At 43.6% G+C, this 23,671-nt stretch overlaps 1 protein-coding gene across 1 annotated transcript in view; it reads right to left on the bottom strand.

Moving 5' to 3' along the window:
- Positions 1-822: 822 nt before the first annotated feature.
- ACSM1 (acyl-CoA synthetase medium chain family member 1) overlaps positions 823-23,671 on the bottom strand; it is a 28,111-nt gene continuing 5,262 nt past the window's right edge. The window contains 10 exon segments of the mRNA XM_081819918.1: positions 823-1,151; positions 2,777-2,896; positions 3,785-3,884; positions 4,957-5,084; positions 11,956-12,085; positions 12,618-12,691; positions 14,952-15,023; positions 15,411-15,534; positions 17,986-18,065; positions 21,687-21,846. Of these exon segments, the coding sequence (XP_081676044.1) occupies positions 1,065-1,151; positions 2,777-2,896; positions 3,785-3,884; positions 4,957-5,084; positions 11,956-12,085; positions 12,618-12,691; positions 14,952-15,023; positions 15,411-15,534; positions 17,986-18,065; positions 21,687-21,846 (1,075 nt within the window). The 3' untranslated portion in view covers positions 823-1,064.

Genomic DNA, 23,671 nt, shown 5'->3' on the forward strand with positions numbered 1-23,671 from the left:
ACAAGAGGAAGCCACGTGCTGAGCACCTGTGCACATTAGCATCATCATCTCCATGGGGCAAGTGCCTTCCCAGATCCGGTGCCTCACGTCTCACAGCTGTGAAAGGCAACACTGGTGACAACCACAGGTCCCTCCTGTTTCAGGCCTGTGCTAAGCCCTGCCCTTTGCACACATCATCTCTCGGGCTCCAGATGGCAGGGGGACCTCATGAAGTGTGGGGAGAGCTCCGGGCCCCTGGGGAGGCTGAGGGATTCCTGGGCCCTGGGGAAGGGTGAGTGATTGGGGGGCCCTACAGAGGGCTGGGGAACGGAGCTCCTGGGCTCCATGGAAGGAATGGGGGATTGGGCACCCCGGAAAGGGCTGGAGAAGTCTTGCAGGATTCCTGGGTCCCCACAGGGCAGATCCCTCCCACACCTACGCTGGTGCAGGCTGGGACCTGGAAGCAGCAGCATACAGAGGCAGCAGGTCCATGGCATGCTGGATGGAGTGGTGAGGAATGGTCTGGCAGGCAAGTGGAATCACCAGGCTGGGCTGCCCTCGGCGCCTTCCCCCTTCCCCAGCCACCTCACTAGCTCTGGCCCTGACCTCACCCTCCAGCAGGGCATGGGCAAGCCAGGCAGAGGTGGACACCTGGGGCCAAGGAAGGGTCCCTCCCCAGACCTCTGTGTTGTGCTGGTTGAACAGACAAAAGGAGTCACCCAGGGCCCCTGGAACCAGGGGGGAGAATCTGGCCCCAGAGTCCTCTCCAATGGGGCTTGGGGAGAATCATGGAGGGACAGCATTTAGCACTGGTTCATTCACAGAATCGAAGCACAACACAAGTCCCCTTGGATGCTCATGTCCGTTTATTGCCCCAGCCACATCCTGGGTGCTCACTCGGGGACTTGGAAGCAGGAGAGTAACGGACAGTAATTTAAAAGGACAAAAATGCTGGAATGTGAGCACTCCTGATGCTCTTAAAGTCAATGTCCAACACTCCTCTCCTCACCCTCCCCATAGTGAGGAAACTGAGGCAGCCAGGGATTTGGCGAAGAAGACACAGTGGTTTCTGAGGGTTTTGCTGATTATATCTGACCAAACTCCTTTTTCCGAAGGTCACTTCTTTTAATCTCGCCAGTGACGGTTTGGGGCAGCTCTGAGACAGATTCCACCTGGTCAAGGATAAAGCAAACCCATCCCAACTTAGTCCTGCTGTCATTTCTTACCAATGCCCCAGGCTCCTCCTCTGCCCCTGCACAGTCCCCCAGATGGGCTGGCACCATGTGGTGGCCCCAATAGGCTCCACCAACGCATGTCAGGTTGTCCCCTGACCCAGGAAGTTGGATGCAGCCCTGTGACGTGCTCTGACCAGTGAGATGTGAGTGGGAGTGAGGCGTGCCACCTCGAACAGAACACTTGGGACCACTGGGTCTGGCATCCACTCTGTCCATCTCTTCTAGCACCTGGCAGTTTCCTATGGTGGGTGCTCCTTTATCCTGGTCCCAGGAAGACCATGTGGACATGTGGCAGGAGCAAGAAAGATACTTCCCTAGTAGGAGCCACTAAGACGAGGGGCTACTAGTTCCTCACAGTAACATCAGCCCATCCTAACTGGCATGCATCCTCCAGTCTACTCTCTAGGAGGCAGCAGAGCCTTACATGTGAAGGACGAACTCCGTTTTCAGATACACTGGGTTTGAGTTCAGCTCTGCCCTTTCCGTCACTCCAACCTCAGGCAATTTACTGAGAGTTATACCATCTCAGGTTTGGGGGGATTAAATGAAATAATACATGTAGAGCTTTGAGTCCAGCGCCCGGCACACATGTTCAATAAATATTAGCTATCTACCTTTGGGTAAACACTCAGAAAGCACAGCAATGTATTATTACAAAAGAAAGACACGTTAAATTTTTGACTCATGTATCCTTGCAAACGTGGTTTTTCAACAAGTCAGATAACATGTATATTTATTCACAGCCTGCTTTTTTCTCTTAATAATATATTTTTGTGATGTTTTTTATGTTACAAATAAGAGATCTGCATCATCTTTTTAAATTATAGGACAGCATTAATTACCACGAATAATTTAATCATTTCTCTATTGTTGGACATTTTCATAGTTCGCACATGGCACTGAAAACGAGGTAGAAAAAAAATCTCTCAGAATGTATTTTATGCTACAATAAATATTATTTTGTTACCTTTTGTTTGTTATGTATCTATATATGTATTGGGCTTCAATTTAGAATATATTTCTTACTACAAATAATGTTTTTTAAAAGTGTGGCAGTTGTTGACTTGAATGTCTTTTTCTTTTTTTAAAGATTTTATTTTTATTTATTTGACAGAGAGAGACACAGCGAGAGAGGGAACACAAGCAGGGGGAGTGGGAGAGGGAGAAGCAGGCTTCCCGCCGAGCAGGGAGCCCGATCCCAGGACCCTGGGATCGTGACCCGAGCCGAAGGCAGACCCCTAACGACTGAGCCACCCAGGTGCCCCGAATGTCTTTTTCAAATTGTGAAAGATTTCAAATAACCTTCTTGGATATTTCTAGGCTCTTGGCTGATTTTTTTCTGTAGGTTTTTTGTCAGCCTTTTTGTTTTCTGACACAGGATAGAGGTTTCCATGATTAAGATGGCTCTCCCCAAACGCCTAAGTTGAATGCTTCTTCAGTAGAGAAAAATGCTCATTCCATGGGCTACATAAGCTCCACCCCAGCCACCCCAGGAGATTTGGGGCAGCAGAGCCCAGGGCCCACTGGAGGGGACCAGACCCCATCCCTCTGCTCTCACTCACCTTCCTGGGGTACTTATACGGGGCTGGCACTGACTTCACATGCTGCTGCAGCTCCTTGGTGAGCTGGTCCCGGTCATGGGAGAGGAATTCCGGAGTCAGGACAATAAATGCCTTCACCACCTGCAGCGCAGAACCAGAGTGGAGGCTCAGGGGGAGTGGCAACCAAGTGTATAGTCTAAAAAGTAAATGTGTATTAAGTAAATGGAAAAACAAGTTGACAGTTGAGCCTCTGGAAAAGAACAGGACCAGTGTCCATACTTCCAATTTCTACTCTCTGCCTTGGAAAATTACTTCACCTCTCTCAGCCTCCATGTCCTTCTCTGATGTGGGGACAGCACGGCTTCATTCCTCAGGGCATGGCTCTCAAGATTCATCGAGATCATTCATATAAAGCATGAAGCTCGTTTAAACTGATTTTTATTCCTATCATTATCATCACCATTTTCCCTATTATTATAGGTAGAGTTCTGTGGGCATTAAATCAATGGTGGTGATTAACTACGTTCCTATTATTCATGTCGCTTCTACAGGGCACAGGGCCTTGTCCTGAGTAGGTGCTCAGCACACAGTGAATCAATGAATGCTTGCTCTGGAGCCAGACTGCTCAGATTCCCATTCTGGCTCCACCACTTAACAGCTTTGTGATCAGGCAACTTATTTAATCTCCTTATGCTTGTTTCTTTCCCTGTAAAAAAGGGTCTCAGAGTCCTTAATTAATGAGGTTGCTGTGAGGGGGAAATGAGCCGGCAGGTAGGAAGGGCTCAGAAATTAGGAGATGGGCAGCAGTAGCCCCAGCTGCAAGCCACATTCACAAGCATCATTTTCTGTCACACATGGTTGAGGCCACACTGCTCTCTGGTGGCCACACAGTGTAAACGCACATGCACACCCCGGGGGGCCCCCCTCCACCCTAGGTCCAAGGTTGGAGAGACAGGACCAGGAGGAAGGTTTCCCGGCACCTGCCTTGGTGCCCACACACAGACACGATGACCTCTGTGTCCTCCTCACCTCCCTTCGCATTGGGTCCAGGCTGCTCACCAGAGCTGATTCAGCCACAGCCGGGTGTTCGGCCAGGGCGTTCTCCACCTCTGCGGGCCCGATGCGGTACCTGCAGGCTCCTTCTTGGCTTCTGAGTGGCTGCCAGGGCCGGGTGACCCAAGCCCTCAAGTCTCATGTTTTGGAGGGTCACCTCGTCCCTTGTCACATAGGATAACTGTCACAGGAAGCCAGATACCTGTGCCCTGGCTCTGTCATGGGCCCCAAACATGAAGAATGGGCACTCCGTGCTGAGAAATACAACACTCACATGGTCCCCAGAGTTTCTCACCTCACTGCCTCTGCTCAGGGAGGAGGGTGAATATTTAGTCCTCCCCGAGCTCTGGGGCTGGGCTCAAGCAGCTTCCCTTGGCATGAAACCTAGTAGAAGCCTCAGCCTTTATCTTAAACATTCATGCAAATTCTGCATACTCTTCCCCATTACATTAGCATGTTTTAGAAATTTAAAAGGTAAACACACTCAACTTCCCTGAAATATCCAAGAGAACTTGTTACTCTGGTATAATGTGTCATTTTTTTTTTCTTTCCAAATCACGTTAAGATTTAGGGACAACTGACTTGGAGCCAGACAGCTTTGGTAAATCTTGGTGGTACCCAGCACTCTTTGAAACTTTAGGGAACTTTATTCACTAGTCAGTAACCCGGTTCCTTCATCTGTAAAATGGGCATAACTGCATCTACCTTCTAGCATTGAGAGCTGGGTTATATAAAGCACTGCAGAGTGTGCATCCCCATAGTAAGTGCCCCAGAAAGGTTTATGTTGTTGTTATCTATTATTAAAATGTTCAGTGATTGTTGGGTCCCATTAGAGGAGCCAAACATAGAGGAAGCTTCCTCAAGCAATAAGGGCCTAGGTAACGTCTTCCTTCCAAATCCCTTAAATTGCATAATGTCTCATTATGGTTCGCCTTGCAGACCTTCTTGAACTACATTTTGATAGACTTTTCTGGATGCAGGGCTTGGGGGAGGTGCACAGGTATCCCCAGAAAAGGGCCCCATAGACAGAGCTCTGTTCAGAGTTAGCCTGAGCTAACCATCACCAAGCTTGGATGAATGTCAGAACAAGCTAGATCCCATGAGGCATGTGAGGGTGATGCCTCCCGGCTCAGGTCAGCCATACCTACCCAGAGGCATTGATGATGTCATCGTTCCTCCCCAGGAACCAGATGTAGCCCTCTTCATCCATAGTTGCTCTATGTCCAGAGTTGTAAAAGTCCCCACACTCCACTTTGGCTGTCTTTACTGGGTTGTCCTGCAAAGACAACAATACCCCTTTGTTGAAGGCAACGAGTTTAGAGATGATGAGCCACAACCTGGTGCTCAGATCTGGGTCTGGATCCCGCTCCTGGCTCTACTTGGCACCTGGGCAAGTTTTGTAATCTCTCTGAGTCTATTTTCATTATATCCAAGTACTCAATGAACACTACTTGTCAATTAGTGAACAATATTGAGCCAATTTTAAGGATAATTTTTTAAAGTAACAACTCACTTTTGTGTGGCACTCTAGTATACTAAAATTTCCACTAGAACATGGACCCTGTGTATTTTATTTATTGTTCTCAGCTTAGCATTCACACAGTGCCTGGACAAATGAGAGGCTCAATAAACTTTTGTTAAATGAATTTCCTTCCCAAAATACTACCTCATCTGATCCTCCCAGAAAACCTATAAGGCTTTTATTTTTCTAATTAAACTGTTTATTTTAAGATCATTGTATATTTGCAGGGTACCTGGGTGGCTCATTCGGTTGGGCGGATAACTCTTGATTTCTGCTCAGGTCATAATCTCAGGGTGGTGAGATCGAGCCCTGGGTAGGGCTCTGCACTCAGCATGGAGCCTGCTTGAGATTCTCTGTCTCCCTCTGCCCCTTCCCTAACTAATGCACACATGCATGCATACATGTTCTCTCTCTCTCTCAGATAAATAAATCTTTTTAAAAAAGATAATTATATATTTGCATGCAGTTATAAGAAATAACACAGAGAGATCCTGTGTGCCACTTACTCAGTTTTCTCCAATGGTAGCATCTTGCAAAACTACAGTTCAATATCACAACCAGGATCCTGACATTGCTACAGTCCACCAATCTCACTTAGATCTCCCAGCAGTCTACTTTTACTTTTTTGTGTGTGTCTACGTGTATTTTCTCAAATGTGCATCCACCACCAGAGTCAAGTTACAGAAGACTCCCGTCATCCTGAGGATCTCCTGTGTTGCTCTTTTATATCTACACCCATCTCCCTCATCTTTTCCCTCCTTCCAAATCCCTAAGCCCTTGGCAGGGACTGATCTATTCCCTAGTTTTATAATTTTGTCACTTTAAGAGTGTTACACAAATGGAATCCTATAGTATGTAACCTTTTGGGACTAGCTCTGTTTTTATTTTTTTCACTCAGTATAATTTTCTGGAAATTCATCCAGCTTCTTATGTTCATCAATACTTTGTTCTCTTTACTGCTAAATGGTACTTCATGTTATGGATGAACCACAGTTTGGGTGTCAACCCACTGAAGGGCATCTGGGTTGTTTCCAGTTTGGGGCTATTGTGAATAAAGCTGCCCTCAACATTCATGTGCAGGTTTTATGTGAGGCTAGATTTTTATAGGCCATAAGAGAAGAAATGAATGCTCAGAGAAGCACAATAACTCACTCAAAGTCACCCAGCTGGTCAGTGGTAGGGTTGGTATTTGAATTTAATTCTTGGTCCACAGCCTTTGTACTCAACCACTAAGCAATGTGTTGAGATCATCCCTCTCATGAAACATAAAATGATTTGAAAAGGGTCCAGGAAAAAAAATTAAAAAAAAACAACATTGAATGACATCCCATTTTAGGTTCCCTTCCAATTGTTCTGATTGTATTAAGGAGACTCTCTGACATGTTTTTAAAAGCTCTGGAACTACCAAGAGTAAGTTTCAGGACTGGAGCTTTTAGTGGGAACAGGGTTTAGCTAGAATTCAAGAAAAATTGTTTTGTTTGCATTATAGTTATAGTTATAATTGCCTTCTGGTTTTGGCAAATCATACTGTTTTCCATTTGTGATACCGATTAACTTTTTAAAAAACATATGTTTTAGTTTTTTAAAAGATTTTATTTATTTATTTGACAGAGAGAGACACAGCGAGAGAGGGAACACAAGCAAGGGGAGTGGGAGAGGGAGAAGCAGGCTTCCCGCGGAGCAGGGAGCCCGATACGGTGCTCGATCCCAGGACCCTGGGATCATGACCTGAACCGAAGGCAGATGCTTAACGACTGAGCCACTCAGGTGCCCCCAAAAACAGATGTTTTAAAGTAAAATAATGATTATTGTGTGCATCTGTTCTAACCTATCTGGGGGGCTGCCTGAAGGACAGGTGCAAGGAACTCACTTTATGTAACTCAGAAAAAAGCAGCAGGCCCGGCTCATAGAAGCTACCAGGCAAACTACAAAAGTGAAGTTGCCTGAGGTAAGAGATTATGGGTGGAGATATACAATAGACCATCAAGGTCTGGGGGAGATGCTGGAGTGAGTTTGGGGGATTTTTTTGTTTTTTGTTTTTGAAATTAGGATGTTCAAGACAGCTATATGCATGGGGGTATTAAGACAGCCATGAACATGCCTGGGCAAGATGCATGCTCAGCAAAGTCCTGAGAAAACCTTAAGCTTTCATCTCAGGCTGATCCCTAGGCTCAGAGCAAGTCCAGCTAAGTGGTGAAGGAGTATCCCAGCACAGAGCCAATCTGCACAGTGGTTGTTCTCTCTTCTTTTTTGGTTGGTCATGTTTTTCTTTGTTCATTTGAGCTCCTGCCCCTCAAGGAAATCTCTGTCAAAACATTAACTGAACACGAGCTAAAGGATCAGAAACCTCAGTAATCACACATGACAAACAATAGTCTTTAAAGAATTTGCAAAAGTACCACAACAAAGGACTACTATAGCCTTCAACAGTCCAAAATCAAAAACAAAACAATGAAACCCCAGCAACCTCAACCCCCAGGGAAGTGGGAGAATCTGATTTCTAGAGTTCACTCATATGTGGAATTTAAGAAACAAAACAAATGAACATTGGGGAAAAAAGAGGGGAAGGCTAAGAAACTGACTCTTAAATGTAGAGAACAAAGTGATGGTAACCAGAGGGGAGGGGCAGGGGGATGGGTGAAATAGGTGATGGGGATTAAAGAGTGCACTCCTTACGATAAGCACTGGCTGATGTATGTAAGTGATGAATCACTAAATTCTATACCCGAAACTAATATTGCACTGTATGTTGACTAAGTGGAATTTAAATAAAAACTTGGAAGAAATAATAAGTCAAACGTGTTAAGTGATCAAAAACTAAGAGGAAAAAATGAACAAAGAACTAAAAAACAGAAAAAATTATATATGGACAAAAGATATTAAAAAATGATTCTACTTAGAATAGCAACAAAATGAATATAATACTAAGAATAAATTTAGTCAAGAAAGTGAAAGACTTGTACACTGAAAAATAAAAATTGTTGCTGAAAGAAATGAAAGAAGGTATCAATAAATGGAAAGATACTGTATTAATTGGAGACTTAATTTTTTTTTTAAAGATTTTATTTATTTATTTATTTATTTGAGAGAGCGAGAATGAGAGAGAGAGAGAGAGAGCGCGCACATGAGAGGGGGAAGGTCAGAGGGAGAAGCAGACTCCCTGCTGAGCAGGGAGCCTGACGTGGGACTCGATCCCGGGACTCCAGGATCATGACCTGAGCTGAAGGCAGTCGTTTAACCGACTGAGCCACCCAGGCACCCTGGAGACTTAATATTAAGATGACAATACTACCCAAAGCCATCTTCAGGTTCAATGCACTCCCTATCAAAATCTCAGTGGTATAGAAATATTCATCCTAAAATTCATATGAAATCTTGACGGATCTCAAATAGCCAAGACAATCTTTTAAAGGGAGAAGAAAGTTCTTCTTTCCAGGGAAAAGAGCTTACACTACTGATTTTTAAACTTACTGCAAAACTACACTACTGATTTTTAAACTTACTGCAAAACTATAGATTTCATATGAAATCTTGACACCAGATAGCCAAGACAATCTTTTAAAGGGAGAAGAAAGTTCTTCTTTCCAGGGAGAAGAGCTTACACTACTGATTTTTAAACTTACTGCAAAACTATACTGGAAATAATCTAAATGTCTATTAAGAAATTGATGGATATACAAAATATGGTACACCCATACAAAACTGGCATAAAAAAAAAAAAAAGACACATAGATGATTGTAATAAAATAGAGAACCCAGAAAGAAATCCTCACATATATTGTCAATGGATTTTAGGCAAAAATGCCGAGACCATTCAGTGGGAAAAGTCAATCTTTTCAACAAATGGCACTGAGAAACTTGGATGTTCAGATGCAAATGAATGCAGTTACCTTATACACCATATACACAAATTAACTCAAAATGGATCAAAAACCTAAACACAAGAGCTAAAATTCTGAAACTCTTAGAAGAAAACATAGGGGGAAGACTTCATGATTTTGGATTTGACAATTATTTATTGACTATGACACCAAAAGCACAGGAAACAAAAGAAAAAAATAGATAAAATGTTCCTCATCAAATTTTTAAAATTTTACTTGAAAGGACACTATCAAAAGAGTGAAAAGACAATGCACTGAATGGGAGAAAATATTTGCAAAGCATATATCTTATGAGGGGTTCATATTCAGAGTATATAAAGAGCTCTTACAAATCAACAACAAAACAAACAACCCAATTTTAAAAATAGGCAAAGGACTTAAATAGACAATTCTCCAGAGAAGGTACACAAATGGCCAATAAGCACATGAAAAGATGCTCAACATCACTAGTCATTAGGGAGATGAAAATCAAAACCACAATGAGATACCACATCACATGCGGTAGAATGACTATTATACACACAAAACAAATAAACAAACCTGAAAATAACAAGGATTAGCAAGGATATGGAGAAACCGGAACACTTGTACATTGCTGATAGAAATATAAAATGGTGCAGCCACTGTGGAAAACATTTTGGCAGTTCCTCAAAAAGTTAAATATAGGGGTGCCAGGGTGGCTCAGTCATTGGGCGTCTGCCTTCGGCTCGGGTCATGATCCCAGGGTCCTGGCATCAAGCCCCACATCAGGCTCCCTGCTCAGCATGGAGCCTGCTTCTCCCTCTCCCACTCCCCCCTGCTTATGTTCCCTCTTTCACTGTCTCGCTGTCTCTCTCTCTCTGTCAAATAAATAAATAAAATCTTTTTTAAAAAAGTTAAATATAGAATTACCATAAGATGCAGCAATTCCACTTTCAGGTATATATCCAGAAGAAGTGAAAGCAGGAACTCAAACAGATACTTGCACACCAATGTTCATTGCAGCATTATTCACAGTAGCCAAAAGATGGAAATAATCTAAATGTCTATTAAGAAATTGATGGATATACAAAATATGGTATACCCATACAATACCATTCAGCCTGAAAAAAAAATGACATTTGGTCACATGCTACAACATGGATGAACCTTGAAAACATGTGCTAGGTGAGATAAGCCAGACACAAAAGGCCAAATGTTGTACAATTCCACTTAATAGAGGTACCTAAAATAGGCAAATTCTTAAAGCCAAAAAGTATATTAAAGGTTACCAAATGCTGGGGATATGAGAAGGAGGGGGGAGTTATTGTTTAATGGGAGCAGAGTCTCCATTTGGGATGGAAAAAATTTCTGCAGATGCATGGTGGTAATTGTACAATGTTGTGATTTACTCAGTGCTGCTGAATTGTATGCTTAAAAATGGTGAAAAGGGTAAATTTTATATATTCTACCTCAGTAAAGAAAAGAAAGGAAAAAAGCAAACAAATCTCAGTGGAGGAGTGACAACATATAGTCAAGAGAGCATGTGAAATGGAGTATATATCTACACAGGTGTGGGCATAGAGGAGGACATCTTTGTAAAATAAAATATGTTATTTCCAATTTAAAACAAAACTGATGTTGCTCTGGACCATCCCAGTTTAATTTAACTAGAATCTCTATGGTTGGATCCAAGAATTATTTTTTTAAATCTCCTCAACTGATTCTAACATACAGGCAGGGTTGAGAACCACTGATCTATGTATCTGTTACTCTGTTTATTTTCTCTTTTATCCAAGCCTAAAATCGTGCTACTGTGAATTAAGGCTAGGGCCTGCATTATTTGCTTTTGGTCAATAACGTCACAAAAGGAGCAGCACCACCCACCCCCAAGGCCATAGAGTGAGGCCAACAGGGACACCAATGGTTGTTCCTGTGGAGAAAGGAGACGGGTCTGAGATCAACTTCAAGGTCTGTCCACTCTCCCCTGACCAATCTTGGAAGCTGAGAATTTGCCTGGTCAAGAGTTTCAGGTTTCCTTAGAACCTGTCACAGTTTTATGTAATCCCTGGATTTCTTACGTAGGGCTTGGGAACCAAAAAGATGTGGGTTTGAATCCTAGACCTGCCATTTATTTGACACGGGGAAAACATACAAAGCTTCCAATTTGCAGTTTCTTCCTCTGTGAAGTGGGGGCACCACTGTCCTCTCTGGAGGCTCAGCAAGGTTAACAGATTTGTGCACAGCCTGCTGGTAAGTGGGACTGTAGGATTTGAACTCAGTCAAAGCTTCCTGCATACTCAACCTCAAGAGATCACTGGACGGGCGCCTGGGTGGCTCAGTCATTAGGCATCTGCCTTTGGCTCAGGTCATGATCCCAGGATCCTGGGATCAAGTCCCACATCCAGCTCCCTGCTCTGCAGGAGGCCTGCTTCTCCTTCTCCCACTCCCCCTGCTTGTGTTCCCTCTCTCACTGTGTCTCTCTCTGTCAAATAAATAAATAAAATCTTAAAAAAAAAAAAAAGAGATCATTGGAACCCAAGTCTGGGGTGCTTCTTTCTACCCTGTCAGCACTTAAGTGTCAGATGGTTTTGGACAGGAAAGGATGTGAGAACACACTAGGAGCTTAGAGATTAATTAGAAGAGGCTTCATTGAGTTGGAGTGACTGAAGAGAGGTGTGAAGAAGGCTCGTAGTACAGAGTTATATCCACCCCCTTAGCACCCACACTGCTCCCTGAAGGGATTTTGGGGGCCTGGAAGTGGGCAGGTGAGGATCACCACTTACTTCATAGCCCATGAAGAGGCCAATGGGCTTGGTGGGCTTCATCCTGATGCCAATGTTGCCTTCAGTGTTGAACGGCAGGCTGTTGCCCTTGTCGTCAATGACCTGGAGCAACAGGCCTGTGAATCCCACCCTGCAGGGCCACCCCAACACGCCTGCCCCACCCACACAGTACCTGACTATTTGTGTGACACTGGTGAGAATAAATGGGGGGAGGAGCCCTGTCAAAAAGTAGATTACAGCTGTCAGAAGACTTTGAAGTCAGGAAATGGTGAAACCCAAGTTATGGGTCTACTGGTCTCATGGATATGCAGACGTGGCAAACGTGTCTTCAAGCTAGAAAACACAGATCAGGGAAAACTAGAAGCACCAGCTGATGGAGAGAGCTGCCAGGGCTCCCTCCAGGTGCTCTGGTCCCATCTGTTGTGTATGAGGCTTCCGGCTGCCAGGCTGAGCAGCATTCATGCCCAGGATACTGCAGTTCTCAACTGAAGCCTCCCCAGGAAATCGGCGGGAAAACAGGAGGAGAGGAAGAAGGACAACAACTGGGGTGGGGGTGGGGTGGAGTGGGCACAGCTGGTTCTGTCACCTGGTGTCCCACAATTGTTCAATCCCAGCGCAGCCCTAACTGCACCCAGCAAATGCCTTTAGGACCAGACCTGGACGTCAAAGGAGGGGATGCCTTTCCCGATGGAACCCGATTGATCTTCATTCCACGGAGAGTGACACAACTTACTCCCTATTCATAAAAGAAAGAAAATGGGGTTGGTCAAAGAGTCCAGGCTGACTACAAAGCACTAAGAACCACACACAGCATCCTCACTCATCCATGTCATTCGATGCTATGCAAAGAACCCTTATGGGGAAGCTAGAAGGCCCAGATTCTAGGTGCAAGGCATTGACCCAATTCTGGTCAGCAGATATTCACCACACCTGACATAGACTGGGCCTGTGCTAGCTCCTGGGGCTACCGGGTCCACTGCGAGGGGCCAAAAAAGAAGCAAAGGGGTGAGCCCGGGGCTGTGGGCATGTAATGTGAGGTGTGGAGTACGCACTGTATGTCAGACATGTGTCCGTTTGCTAGAGGAAGGCCATGATACCGTTTAACATTGACTCAGGCTGTTAAACAGTGATAGGAACCCTGTCTCAACGACTCAGAGCTGTGCTGAGAATATTCAGATTGTGTTGTCCCCTCTGCTAGGCAACTGCCCCACCCCCATTTATCCTCCTGATGAACTTTATTCCTCCTTTATGGTACTCTAAAATATCTTTCTAAAGCTAAGCCAGACCAGGATTTGAATCTTTTTTTTTTCTTTTTAAGATTTTGTGTGTTTATTTGAGAGAGAGAAAAACGAGACAGAGTAGGGGTGGAGGGGGAGGGGCAGGGGGAGAGGGAGAAGCAGACTCCTCAGCTGAGCAGGGAGCCCAATGTGGGGCTCGATCCCAGGACCCCGGGACCACTACCCAAGCCAAAGGCAAATGCGTAACCGACTGAGCCACCCAAGGATTTGAATCTTGACTCCAGCTATGTGCCAATTAATCCCCCTTCATCTTCTCTGTAAAGGGGTAATTATAACACTTAGCTCTCATAGTACCTGTGGGTGTGTAGAAAACTCTTCACACAGTGCCTGGCACACCAAGTTAGTTCCATAAACAGTTACAACTAGCTATTATTCTGGCCCCAAGAAAAGTCAGTTGGGACATTCTCCTTCTGTAGTATTTTTTCCCACACTTCCATTGTAGCCAACAGAGCATTATACTTCTTTTTTTAAAAATATTTATCCATTTATTTTAGAGAGATAGAAAGAGTGCAAGAGTGCTTGAATGGGGTTTGGGGGGCAGAGGGAGAGAGAGTCTTAAGCAGACTCCCCGCTGAGCATGGAGCCCTATGCAGGGGCTCAATCCCACGACCCATGAGATCACCACCTAAGCTGAAACCAGGAGTCGGAAGCTCAACCCACTGAGCCAACCGGGAGCTCCCAATTATCCTTATTTTTGCTTGTCTGTTTCCCTCAGTGAATAACAAGCATCCTGAGAATAGAGATTGCCCCATTCATCTCTACTACCCTAGCATCTAGGGCAACACTTACTTAAAAACAAGAGTAACAGCAAGGTGAGCATGTACAAGACGTTGGACATTGTAGCCAGAGCTTTATATACTTCCTTTCGTTTCCCTTATCACAACCCAGCGAGACTGGGTTGTATTTCCATTTTGGAGACAGAGAAGCAGAGACTCTGGAAGGTTCAGTGCTATGCCAATGGTCTTGAAGCCTGTAATTGGCAAGCTGAGATTTGAACCGGGGTCTGAGTTCCTGAGAGGGAAAGCTCTTTCTCCTTTGCTATGTTGCTGCTCACAGTACAGGCATGTGGAAAATGTTCCATAGATGAGTCAGTGGCTATGCAAATACTTTGTGAAATACAGCACCACCTGGGTATGAGGCAGTATTCTGTTGTTGCAAAGAGTTGATACAAAGGAACCTGGATCATGGGTATATTGTAGTTCTCATCCCACCCTCCTCCTTGTCCAAATATCAACTATGAACCATACAAGGACTAACCTAGAGTCTTAATATTTCTTAGGCCTGGAAGCAGACCAATTAACTGATGATTTAAAAGCATATTTTTTTGCAAAAAAGTCAGACAAGCATGTGAATTGAGGCTAAAATAGTCATTTTGCTCCAGCTCCTGAGATGGTAGTCATCTGTCTGTCAGTTACAGGGATAACAAGGAGGCTGGGGAAAGTGGCCCAGCAACAGAAATGACTTGAGAATTGTGTTGGAAGATACCTGCCCCTGCCCCTACTATCATTAATAACGTTTTTCTGGTTTAAGACATGCCTGATACTCTGAATGTCCTGTCACCTGGCTAGTCAGTGATACCTTTGGGAGTCACAGTGTGTGTGTGTGTGTCTGTGTGTCTGTGTGTCTGTGTGTGTGTGTTGGTATATACAGAAAGTCTCTGTTCCCTCCCCCACTCTAGCTAGTGTCCCACAATCCAACCTGTGTGCTGTCCACATGAGCATCCAGAAATGAACTTCTGGGGCCAGCTCCTGGCTGCCTGTGGTTGCCACCCTAGGAAGGAATGAAGTAGGCAGGACTTGCTGATGGTGGGCTCCATGTTACTGGAGAGAACCTCCCATCCCGCCACCCCTCCTGGGCTCCCTAGAGCTAATGATCACAGGGATGGTAGCACCATGTCCTTACACCCCTTTTCAAAGTTTTGTCCAATAGTTTTCAGGACATTGGCCTCTTGACAAACTGATGAGCTGTGAATTGTCTTGGTGCAAACTGATCTGGGGCAAATTAGCCTAGAACTCTGAAGCCTCCCATTGGCTTCAGGCAATGTGTGAGCAGAGTGGGGCCTCTGCATATACATGGTTCAGCTCGTCTGCTGGGCTCAGTGGCTCAGCTCATCCTGACTGACCAAGAAAGTACCATCTACCTACTGTTTCTACCTACTGTTTCTGACTGTCCGTAGACCTCGTAGAGCAGAAGACCTGTCCGTTGTCTCCACTGCTCTTGATCCTCCGGCAGCAGAGCCTCCCTGCCAGCACTGCAGTGCTCCGGAGTAGGGAACCTGAGACTTAGGGGAAGGCAAAGTGACAAGAGAACTTGCAGTCAGGCCTTGGATGTTCTGCCCCAGGCCCAGAGTGTTAAGAGCTCAGAGCCTCGTCATCTGGATCATTCATGCTTCTGCTTCCTCATGTTCTTAGTTGCCTTTTGGGCAATTTGCTGGTGGTCAAAGCCAACTGGAAGTCACTCACTTCCTGTCAGTTCGTGTTAACTCTTCTGGCAAGGGGTGGGTGGTGGTGGTGAGGCTAATGGGTTTGGATCAAAGGTTTGGATCAACTTTGGAAGTTGACATAAAAAGATGGCAAAGATGTATTTATCAGACCTTGTCTTCACACTCTCTGTGGCTATGAGGGGTATTTTATAAACTGTAATGTGGTAGGGGATAAGATCCCAAGAGCATGTTAGGATGCTAACAGAACTGCATTGCCTTCTCTGAAGGGTAGGGTCATGTGAATTGAAGGGCTTTTGGATTTCTGAGCAGAGAATGCAAGTTAGAGGGTAGAAATGAATTGCCCAGGACATCAAGGAAGACTGGGATGTGCGTAGGAAAGGAGAGAAGGGTTATGGTAGCAGCCCTGAGAGAAAGAATTTCAGAGAGCCAAAAAGTTGGCTGTGAACATCTGTAGTAGGTACATTGCATGATGTAAATCCTCTTCTTCATTTTTCCCCATAAAATTTTCTGCTAATAAAAAAACAACCACAAAATAATGATGGATTCCCTGAAGGACATGGGGAGAAGTGATCGAGGTCTGAGTACCAGGTGGCCTGGGGCTGAGCCGGGTCAGCTCTTGGGGATGAGAGAGGTAGCAGACATCTGGTTCACTTTCTCATCCTCATCACCCTGTCCTGGTACATCAGAGTCAGAGTCAGGGACAGGAGGGCTGAGGGTGTCTTCTTCATTCTTCTGCAGCTTTATCCAAAGTAGGTAAAATGGGCAGATTCTCTGATGCAGTCATTAGCTATGCTTTGGTTGTATTTTTACTGGGTTTGGACAAAGATCATTGACTGAGGAATGTTCAAAAAGTAGCTTAATATGAGCTTTGAAATACAGATGGAAACAGGATCCAAACAGCTTGAGGCTTCATGAATAAAACCAAAACTGTGTTTCAGAGTTAGCTTCATAAGGGTAGCCACAGAACACCTTAATATTTTAATTCTATATTTAAGACATGTTACTCTGATTTTTGAAGTAGCCGTTTTAATCTCAGGCTCTTTAAAAGATACATAAATGCCCATAAGTTTCAAAGAGCAGATTTCAGGTTAGCTGAAATTAACCTGCAAACATGGGGAAATGCAAAAATAAAACTCTACAGTAAGATAACACTATATATCCATCAGATTGACAAAAATTAAAAACTCTGACAATAACAAATATTGCCAACGTTATGGAACAATGGGAATTCTCCTCTCCTGCTAATGGGAGCATTTCAATACTTTGGAAAATCGCATGGTAAAATGTCATGTCAGTGTGAACTAGCAATTCGTCTTCCAGAAAAATGCTACAGAAATGCATGCTTATATGCACCAGCATACATGTACAAGAATTCAATGCAGTATTAATCACTAATAGCCCCAAAATGAAAACTACCCAGTGTCCATTAATGGTAGAACAGATAAAAAACACATGATGTTTTTATACAATGGGATATTATACAGCAATGAAAATTAACTACAGCAACATGCAGCAACATAGACACATCTTAAAAACATAATACTGAAAAAAGAAGCCAAATATTACAGAGTAATATATGATTACACACATAAAGATCAAAAGCAAGTAAAATATGATAATTTGTTTAGGGGTATTTCCTTAGGAGGTAAACTATAAGGGAAAACAAGGAAATGAATACCATAAAAGTCAAGATAGTAAATTCCTTTAGGGAAGAAAGAGAGCCATGAAGAGATCTCTGGGGTGTGGGCAATATTCTATTTTTCTGATTCAGTGAGTGGTGACACTGGTGTTTTTCAACAATTCATTAATCTATACATTTATGTCTTATGTATTTTTCTGTATGTTTGTCCTTTCATAAGAAAAAGTTTAAAAAAGAATAAACCCACAATGATGCAAGGCTTACTGAGTGTTTCATTTGGATCTTGGAGTCCTGCTTTAATGAACTAATTATCACCACCAACACTTATCCCACACACACACACACCCCCCTCAAAGAACCACAGTTAAAAATAGACCATGGGGGGCGCCTGGGTGGCTCAGTCGTTAAGCGGCTGCCTTCGGCTCAGGTCATGATCCCAGGGTCCTGGGATCGAGCCCCGCATCGGGCTCCCTGCTGAGCAGGGAGCCTGCTTCTCCTTCTCCCACTCCCCCTGCTTGTGTTCCCTCTCTCACTGTGTCTCTGTCAAATAAATAAAATCTTAAAAAAAAAAAAATAGACCATGGTACATTGGATTCCTTAAATTCCTACCCAAAGATTGTTATGACCAGCTACCACCACTTCTACTATACCTGGTAGAACTGTGCCGTAGAATCATTCGATACACGAATGGCACGGCAAAGCAATGGGTGATGGGGTATTTGAACAACATCTAGAAAATGAGAAAAGAAGGAATTTTATTTTTATAATAAAGATTTAAAATATCAGTTAATTATTAGCATTTTAATTCTGATCTCCCCTCTAAGGAGAGCCCATTATTTATTTAATTCTTTCAATAGACCTATACTGAGCATGAATTTTGTACACGGCATGCAACAGACACTGTTGGGCGAAAGCAAGAAGAGTAAGATAACATCCCAACTGAGAGTAGGTGGTAATAGAGGAGATAAAACAGGACTCATATGGTAAGAAGGAAATTGGTAGATGTCATAAGAGAGACTGGAAGAAGGAGAACATAGCAGAGGGAAATATTCCTTTTGAATGGGTGACCCAGGGACCTCATGGAACAGGGGGCATTTAGTTGGGGTATTTAACAAATGGAATGGTGTCTACAGGCAGAGGAAGGGGGGGAGGTTCTTGCAGATAGAAGGAGTAACAGGAGTAAAGTTTCCAGAGTTGAAGAAACATTTAAGTGAAGTCAAATAATATGGTTTATTTAGACAGGAGAGGAACAAGAAGTAAATTTAGGAAGATTGGGGTTAGTTGGAGCCAGATTATATAGAGTCTAAAATGTCTGGTATTCACTGTTATTTTACTAGAGGTGGGAGTCTTTCAGTTTCAGATCAGGGTGGAGATACACTGGGAGAACAAGGAACACTAAGGAGGAGAGAATGTGGGTTTGGGGTCAGCCTGCTTGACTTCAATCCTGTTACTAATTCCTCTGCAACTCTGTTTCCTCCTCTGTAAAATGAGAATATCTGTATCTTCCACACAGAACCACAGGGAGGTGTAATGGGTACTTGGGGAAATCTGCATCCACTTTCAGTCCTCTTTCTGAGTCCAATCAACTCTCCCTCCCTCCTCCCTCCCTCGCTTCCTTCCTTCCTTCCTTCCTTCCATCCTTTTTCCAGTATAATTAACATACAGTGTTATATAGTTTCAGTTGTATAATGTAGTGATTCAACAATTCTATATATGACTCAGTGCTCATTAAGGTAAGTGGACTCTTAATCTCCTTCACCAATTTCACCCATCCTCCCACTCACCTCCCCTCTGGTAGCCATCAGTTTGTTCTGTATAGTTATGAGTCTATTTTTTGATTTGTTTCTTTTTTTTTCTGTGTTTGTTTGTTTCTTAGATTCCACATGAGTAAAATCATATATTTGTCTTTCTCTGACTTACTTCGCTTAGCATTATACCTGCTAGATCCATCCAAATTGTTGCAAATGGCAAGAGTTCATTCTTTTTTTTATGGCTGAGTAATATTCCATCATATCTATGCCTATCTATCTATCTATCTATCTCACATCTTCTTTATCCATTCATCTATGAATGGATACTTGGACTGCTTTAATAATTGGCTATTGTAAATAATGCTGCAATAAACATAGGAGTGCATATATCCTTTTGAAATAGTGTTTTCATATTATTTGGGTAAATACCCAGTAGTGCAATTACTGAATCATATGGTAATTCTATTTTTAAGTTTTTGAGGAACCTCCATACTGTTTTCCATAGTGCCTGCACCAGCTTGGATTCCCACCAGAGAGTGCATGAGGTTTCCTTTTTATCCACATCCTTGCCTGTAACACTTGTTGTTTCTTGTGATGTTGAGTTTAGCCATTCTGACAGGTGTGAGATGATATATCTCATTGTGGTTTTGATGTGCATTTCCCTGATGACGAATGATGTGGAGCATCTTTTCATGTGTTTCTGGGCCATCTAGATGTCTTCTTTAGAGAAATGTCTGCTCATGTCTTCTCATTTTCAATTGGATTATTTGGGGGGTTTTGTGTTGAGTTAAATGGACAGTACATCTTTAGGGAGCACCTGGGTGGCTCAGTCATTAAGTGTCTGCCTTTGGCTCGGGTCATGATCCTGGAGTCCCGGAATCAGGTCCCACATCTGGCTCCCTGCTCAGCAGGAGGCCTGCTTCTCCCTCTCCCACTCCCCCTGCTTGCGTTCCCTCTCTCGCTGTCCCTCTCTCTGTCAAATAAATAAATAAAATCTTTAAAAAATTTAAAAAATGGATAGTACATTTTTAACTTAACACTCCTTCTTTCAATCAGTATCTCTCATCTTCAATAAGAGGAACTGAAGCTAAAAATGTTATCATTAAAATCACAAAAGTAACAAATGAAAAATAAATCAAAATAATTAAATTTTCAAATGCTGGTGTGTGTGTGTGTGTATGTAAATTTGTAGAATTAATACTTTGAAATAATTCAAGCTTAAAGCACACTGAGACTTTGGGACACCCATGTAGTGGAGGTGGCGGGGGGGAGGTGGATTCGGTGTTTTTGTTTTTGTTTTTGTTTTTGTTTTTGTGCAGCTTTAAGCCTCAAGGACTGGCAGGATGTGTGCAGTAAACAATGATAGAGAGGCAAATATTGACATGTGGCAGGGAATAAGAAATGGAAAATGCAGTCTGATGTGCTGGAGGGATCATCAGATGGACTTGGGGGAGATAAACAAGGGGGGATTTGCATGGAGGGAGAAGACTAGACCTAAGGCATAGTTTCAAGAACCCCCTGAATGGATGCACATGCTGGTGAAATGGAAGTAGAGGAGATTGGTTAGAAGGAAGAGGAAGGGTGAGGGCAGACCCTTGGAGGACTGCAGTGTTCAGGAGTAAGCTGGGTGAAGAGGATGTGGCTGCAGCAAGTGGAGAATGTTCTATAGAGTAGTTTGATACTAAGGGAGGAAAGACAGGGTTGGTCCAGTGTGGAGCAGGGTGAAGGGAAGGTATTTTTTAGGATGGGGAACCATGAATATGTTTATGGACTAAGGGTACAGAGTTAATGAAGAGCAAGAGGTTGAAACTATGGGAGAAAAGATTTAATAAATGAAAGATTAATGAAGAGGGGCAAAGTGAGAGATTAAAAATACAGGAGAAAAGATTTAATGGATGGGAGATTAATGAGAAGGGCTCCTAAGAGAAGGACAGAGAAAAGAGCAGACTCCACAGAGGTTGTGGGGAGGGAACTGGACTTTGAGAGGTGGAGGGGCCTGTGTGCCAGCTCAGGACTAAGCACTCCACACACTTCACCTGTACCGTCTCATTTATATTCCAACAATTTTGTGATGTAGTAATTATTAAAACTCCCATTTTACAGATAAAGAAACTGAGGCTCGGGGTAGCAAGTAAACCACAAATAAATGTTGAACGTGGGATAAGAAACTAGATTTGTCATTTTCCAAGGACTCTGTTTTTAAACACTTCAATAAATTGAGCAACAACAACAACACACACACACATTCACACACACACACACACCAGCTACCTGGCTCTGGCAGATCCAGGATACCTGAGCTTACTCTGGTTGCTTTAATTTCTTAAAATGTGTTTTCAGGGTCCCAAGTCCACAAAATCTGATCCATAGGCCTGGGGGAAGGGCTTGGAATCTGCATTTTCTTCAAGGTTTCATCCAATGTGATTTAGATACAGTGATGGATTCAGTGCTCCACACTTTGAGAAACCCAGAACCAGGGTTATATTGTGCTTAGGGGACCCTCTGCTAAATAAAATATTTTTCAGCAGGGTCCAGCTTTTGAGTTTGAAACATGAGTTTCTTCTAGGAGTTTGTCAATACCAGAAGGTTAGTCTTCTTACCTGTTCAACAACCTTGGGGTCAAACTGGGGCAGATGATGGATAAGGAGTGTAGCCCCTGCTGTCCATGGTTCCAATAGGCACCCAAAGACCGCCAGAATCCAGCCTGTGTCCGAAAGGCACCAGAAGATATCAGATGTCTTCAGTTGCAGCAATTTCCTGCTAACTCCAAAATACAGTGGCCTCAGGTATGTGATTGATCATGAGAGAATGTGATCAAGGGCTGGGGACTCTGGTTTTCAGGTGGTGACCCACCCCTCATTCTCAGTGCATGTGGTTTGACTGGGGCTCCAGACACACTCCCAAACCAGGTCCCTAGAGTATGCCAAATCCTATTTTCTGGCATGTGTGCCTTCAACTGGTTTAGTTATAATTATCCTTAAGGCTGGGAATATGGGGACAAAATCTGTAGCTCTTTTCTTGGATTTGACTCTGTTACTGATATAGTCCTAGATAATGTTGGCCATTTGGGGATAACGAGAGATAATAAGCCTTTCTGAGAAGAGCATCAAAACACAGCAGAAACAGGGCTGACAGATGGAGAGATGAAAACCTAATCCAGAGACTCTCTAGCTATGTCTGAAGCCAAACCCTGGAGTGCCCTGCCTCATGATCCAATAAATTCCTGTACTCATTTTTTGGCTTAAAGAGGTTTAGATTGGGCTTTCTGTCATTTGTGATGAAGAAAGACAAAGGGAGAGAGAGGGAGACAGCAAGAGGGAGAGAGGGTGAGAGAGAGACTTAATTCTTAATATCCCATCTTGGCAAAGGACTGGAAACAATTAGACAATAGGCAATAATTGGAAGGTGGAGTGGAGAAGGTTTCTCATTTCTATACCCTACCTTACTGCTTCTGCATAACTCCTTGAGAAAACACAACCTTCCCATTAGCAGGCAATGGCTTTGAGGAACTTTACTATTAATAGGGAAGGGCAATCCACCCTCCCTCATCCCAGCTCTCTTAGGATTGTGGCTCACCCGTAAGACGTTACTAGCTAGGAGGATCTGTCTTCTCAGCTTTAGACCCACTACCCACTGAACATCTCTTCTGGGGTGTCTCTCTCAAACTCACTAGATCCTAATCTCTCCTGACTCCCTTGGACTAATTCTTTCTCCTCCAATGTTCTCTGTATTTTAGTGAATGTCATTACTGTCCACGAAACTGTCCAAGCCCAAAATCTGACAGTCAGCTTTGATTGGCCCCTCTCTGACTGGCCCCTCTCTTATCTCCCACATCTAGCCAGTAGATCCCATCCATTTTACCTCCTAAAATCTCAAATATGTTAACTTCCTTCATGTCTCTGACACTTTTGCCAAGCCACCACCATCTTGGATTATTCTAAGACCCTCCAACTGGTCTAACTCCATTCTGATTTTTCCCAACCCATTCTCCATATTGCAACTACAGTGATCTTTTATCTTTTTTTTCTTTTTCTTTCTTTCTTTCCTTCCCTCTTTCTTTTTCTTTCTTTCTTTCTTTCTTTTTCTTTCTCTTTCTTTCTTTCTTCTTTCTTTCTTTCTCTTGAGAGAGAGAGCATGCATGTGCACAAGTGGGAAGTAGGTGGGGAGGGGAGAGAGAGAGAATCTCAAGCAGGTTCCACGTTCAGCACAGAGCCCAATGTGGGGCTCGATCTCAGGACCCTAGATCATGACTGAGCAGATGCTTCACTGACTGAGCCACCCAGGCACTGCCACAGTGATCTTTTCAAAACACAAATCTGATCAGGTCTTTCCCTTGCTAAAATATGTCGCATTGCTCTAATACCTCCCCTCTCTCTCTCTCTCAAAACAAACAAACAACTCTCTAAACGCTACACTAAGGCCCACAAGATCCTACAAGATCTGGGGCCCTGCTTACTTTCCCAACTCCTCCCGTCTAGCCCTTACCCCACACTCTGAGCACCAGCTACCCTCAAATCTCAGTAGTTCTATAAATGCTACTTTTTATATCTTTGTGCCTTTGCTCTTGTTATTCAGACTGCACAGA

The sequence above is a fragment of the Leptonychotes weddellii genome, chromosome 5, assembly GCF_054177405.1.
Source record: "Leptonychotes weddellii isolate Sample4059 chromosome 5, ASM5417740v2, whole genome shotgun sequence".
Classification (NCBI taxonomy): domain Eukaryota; kingdom Metazoa; phylum Chordata; class Mammalia; order Carnivora; family Phocidae; genus Leptonychotes; species Leptonychotes weddellii.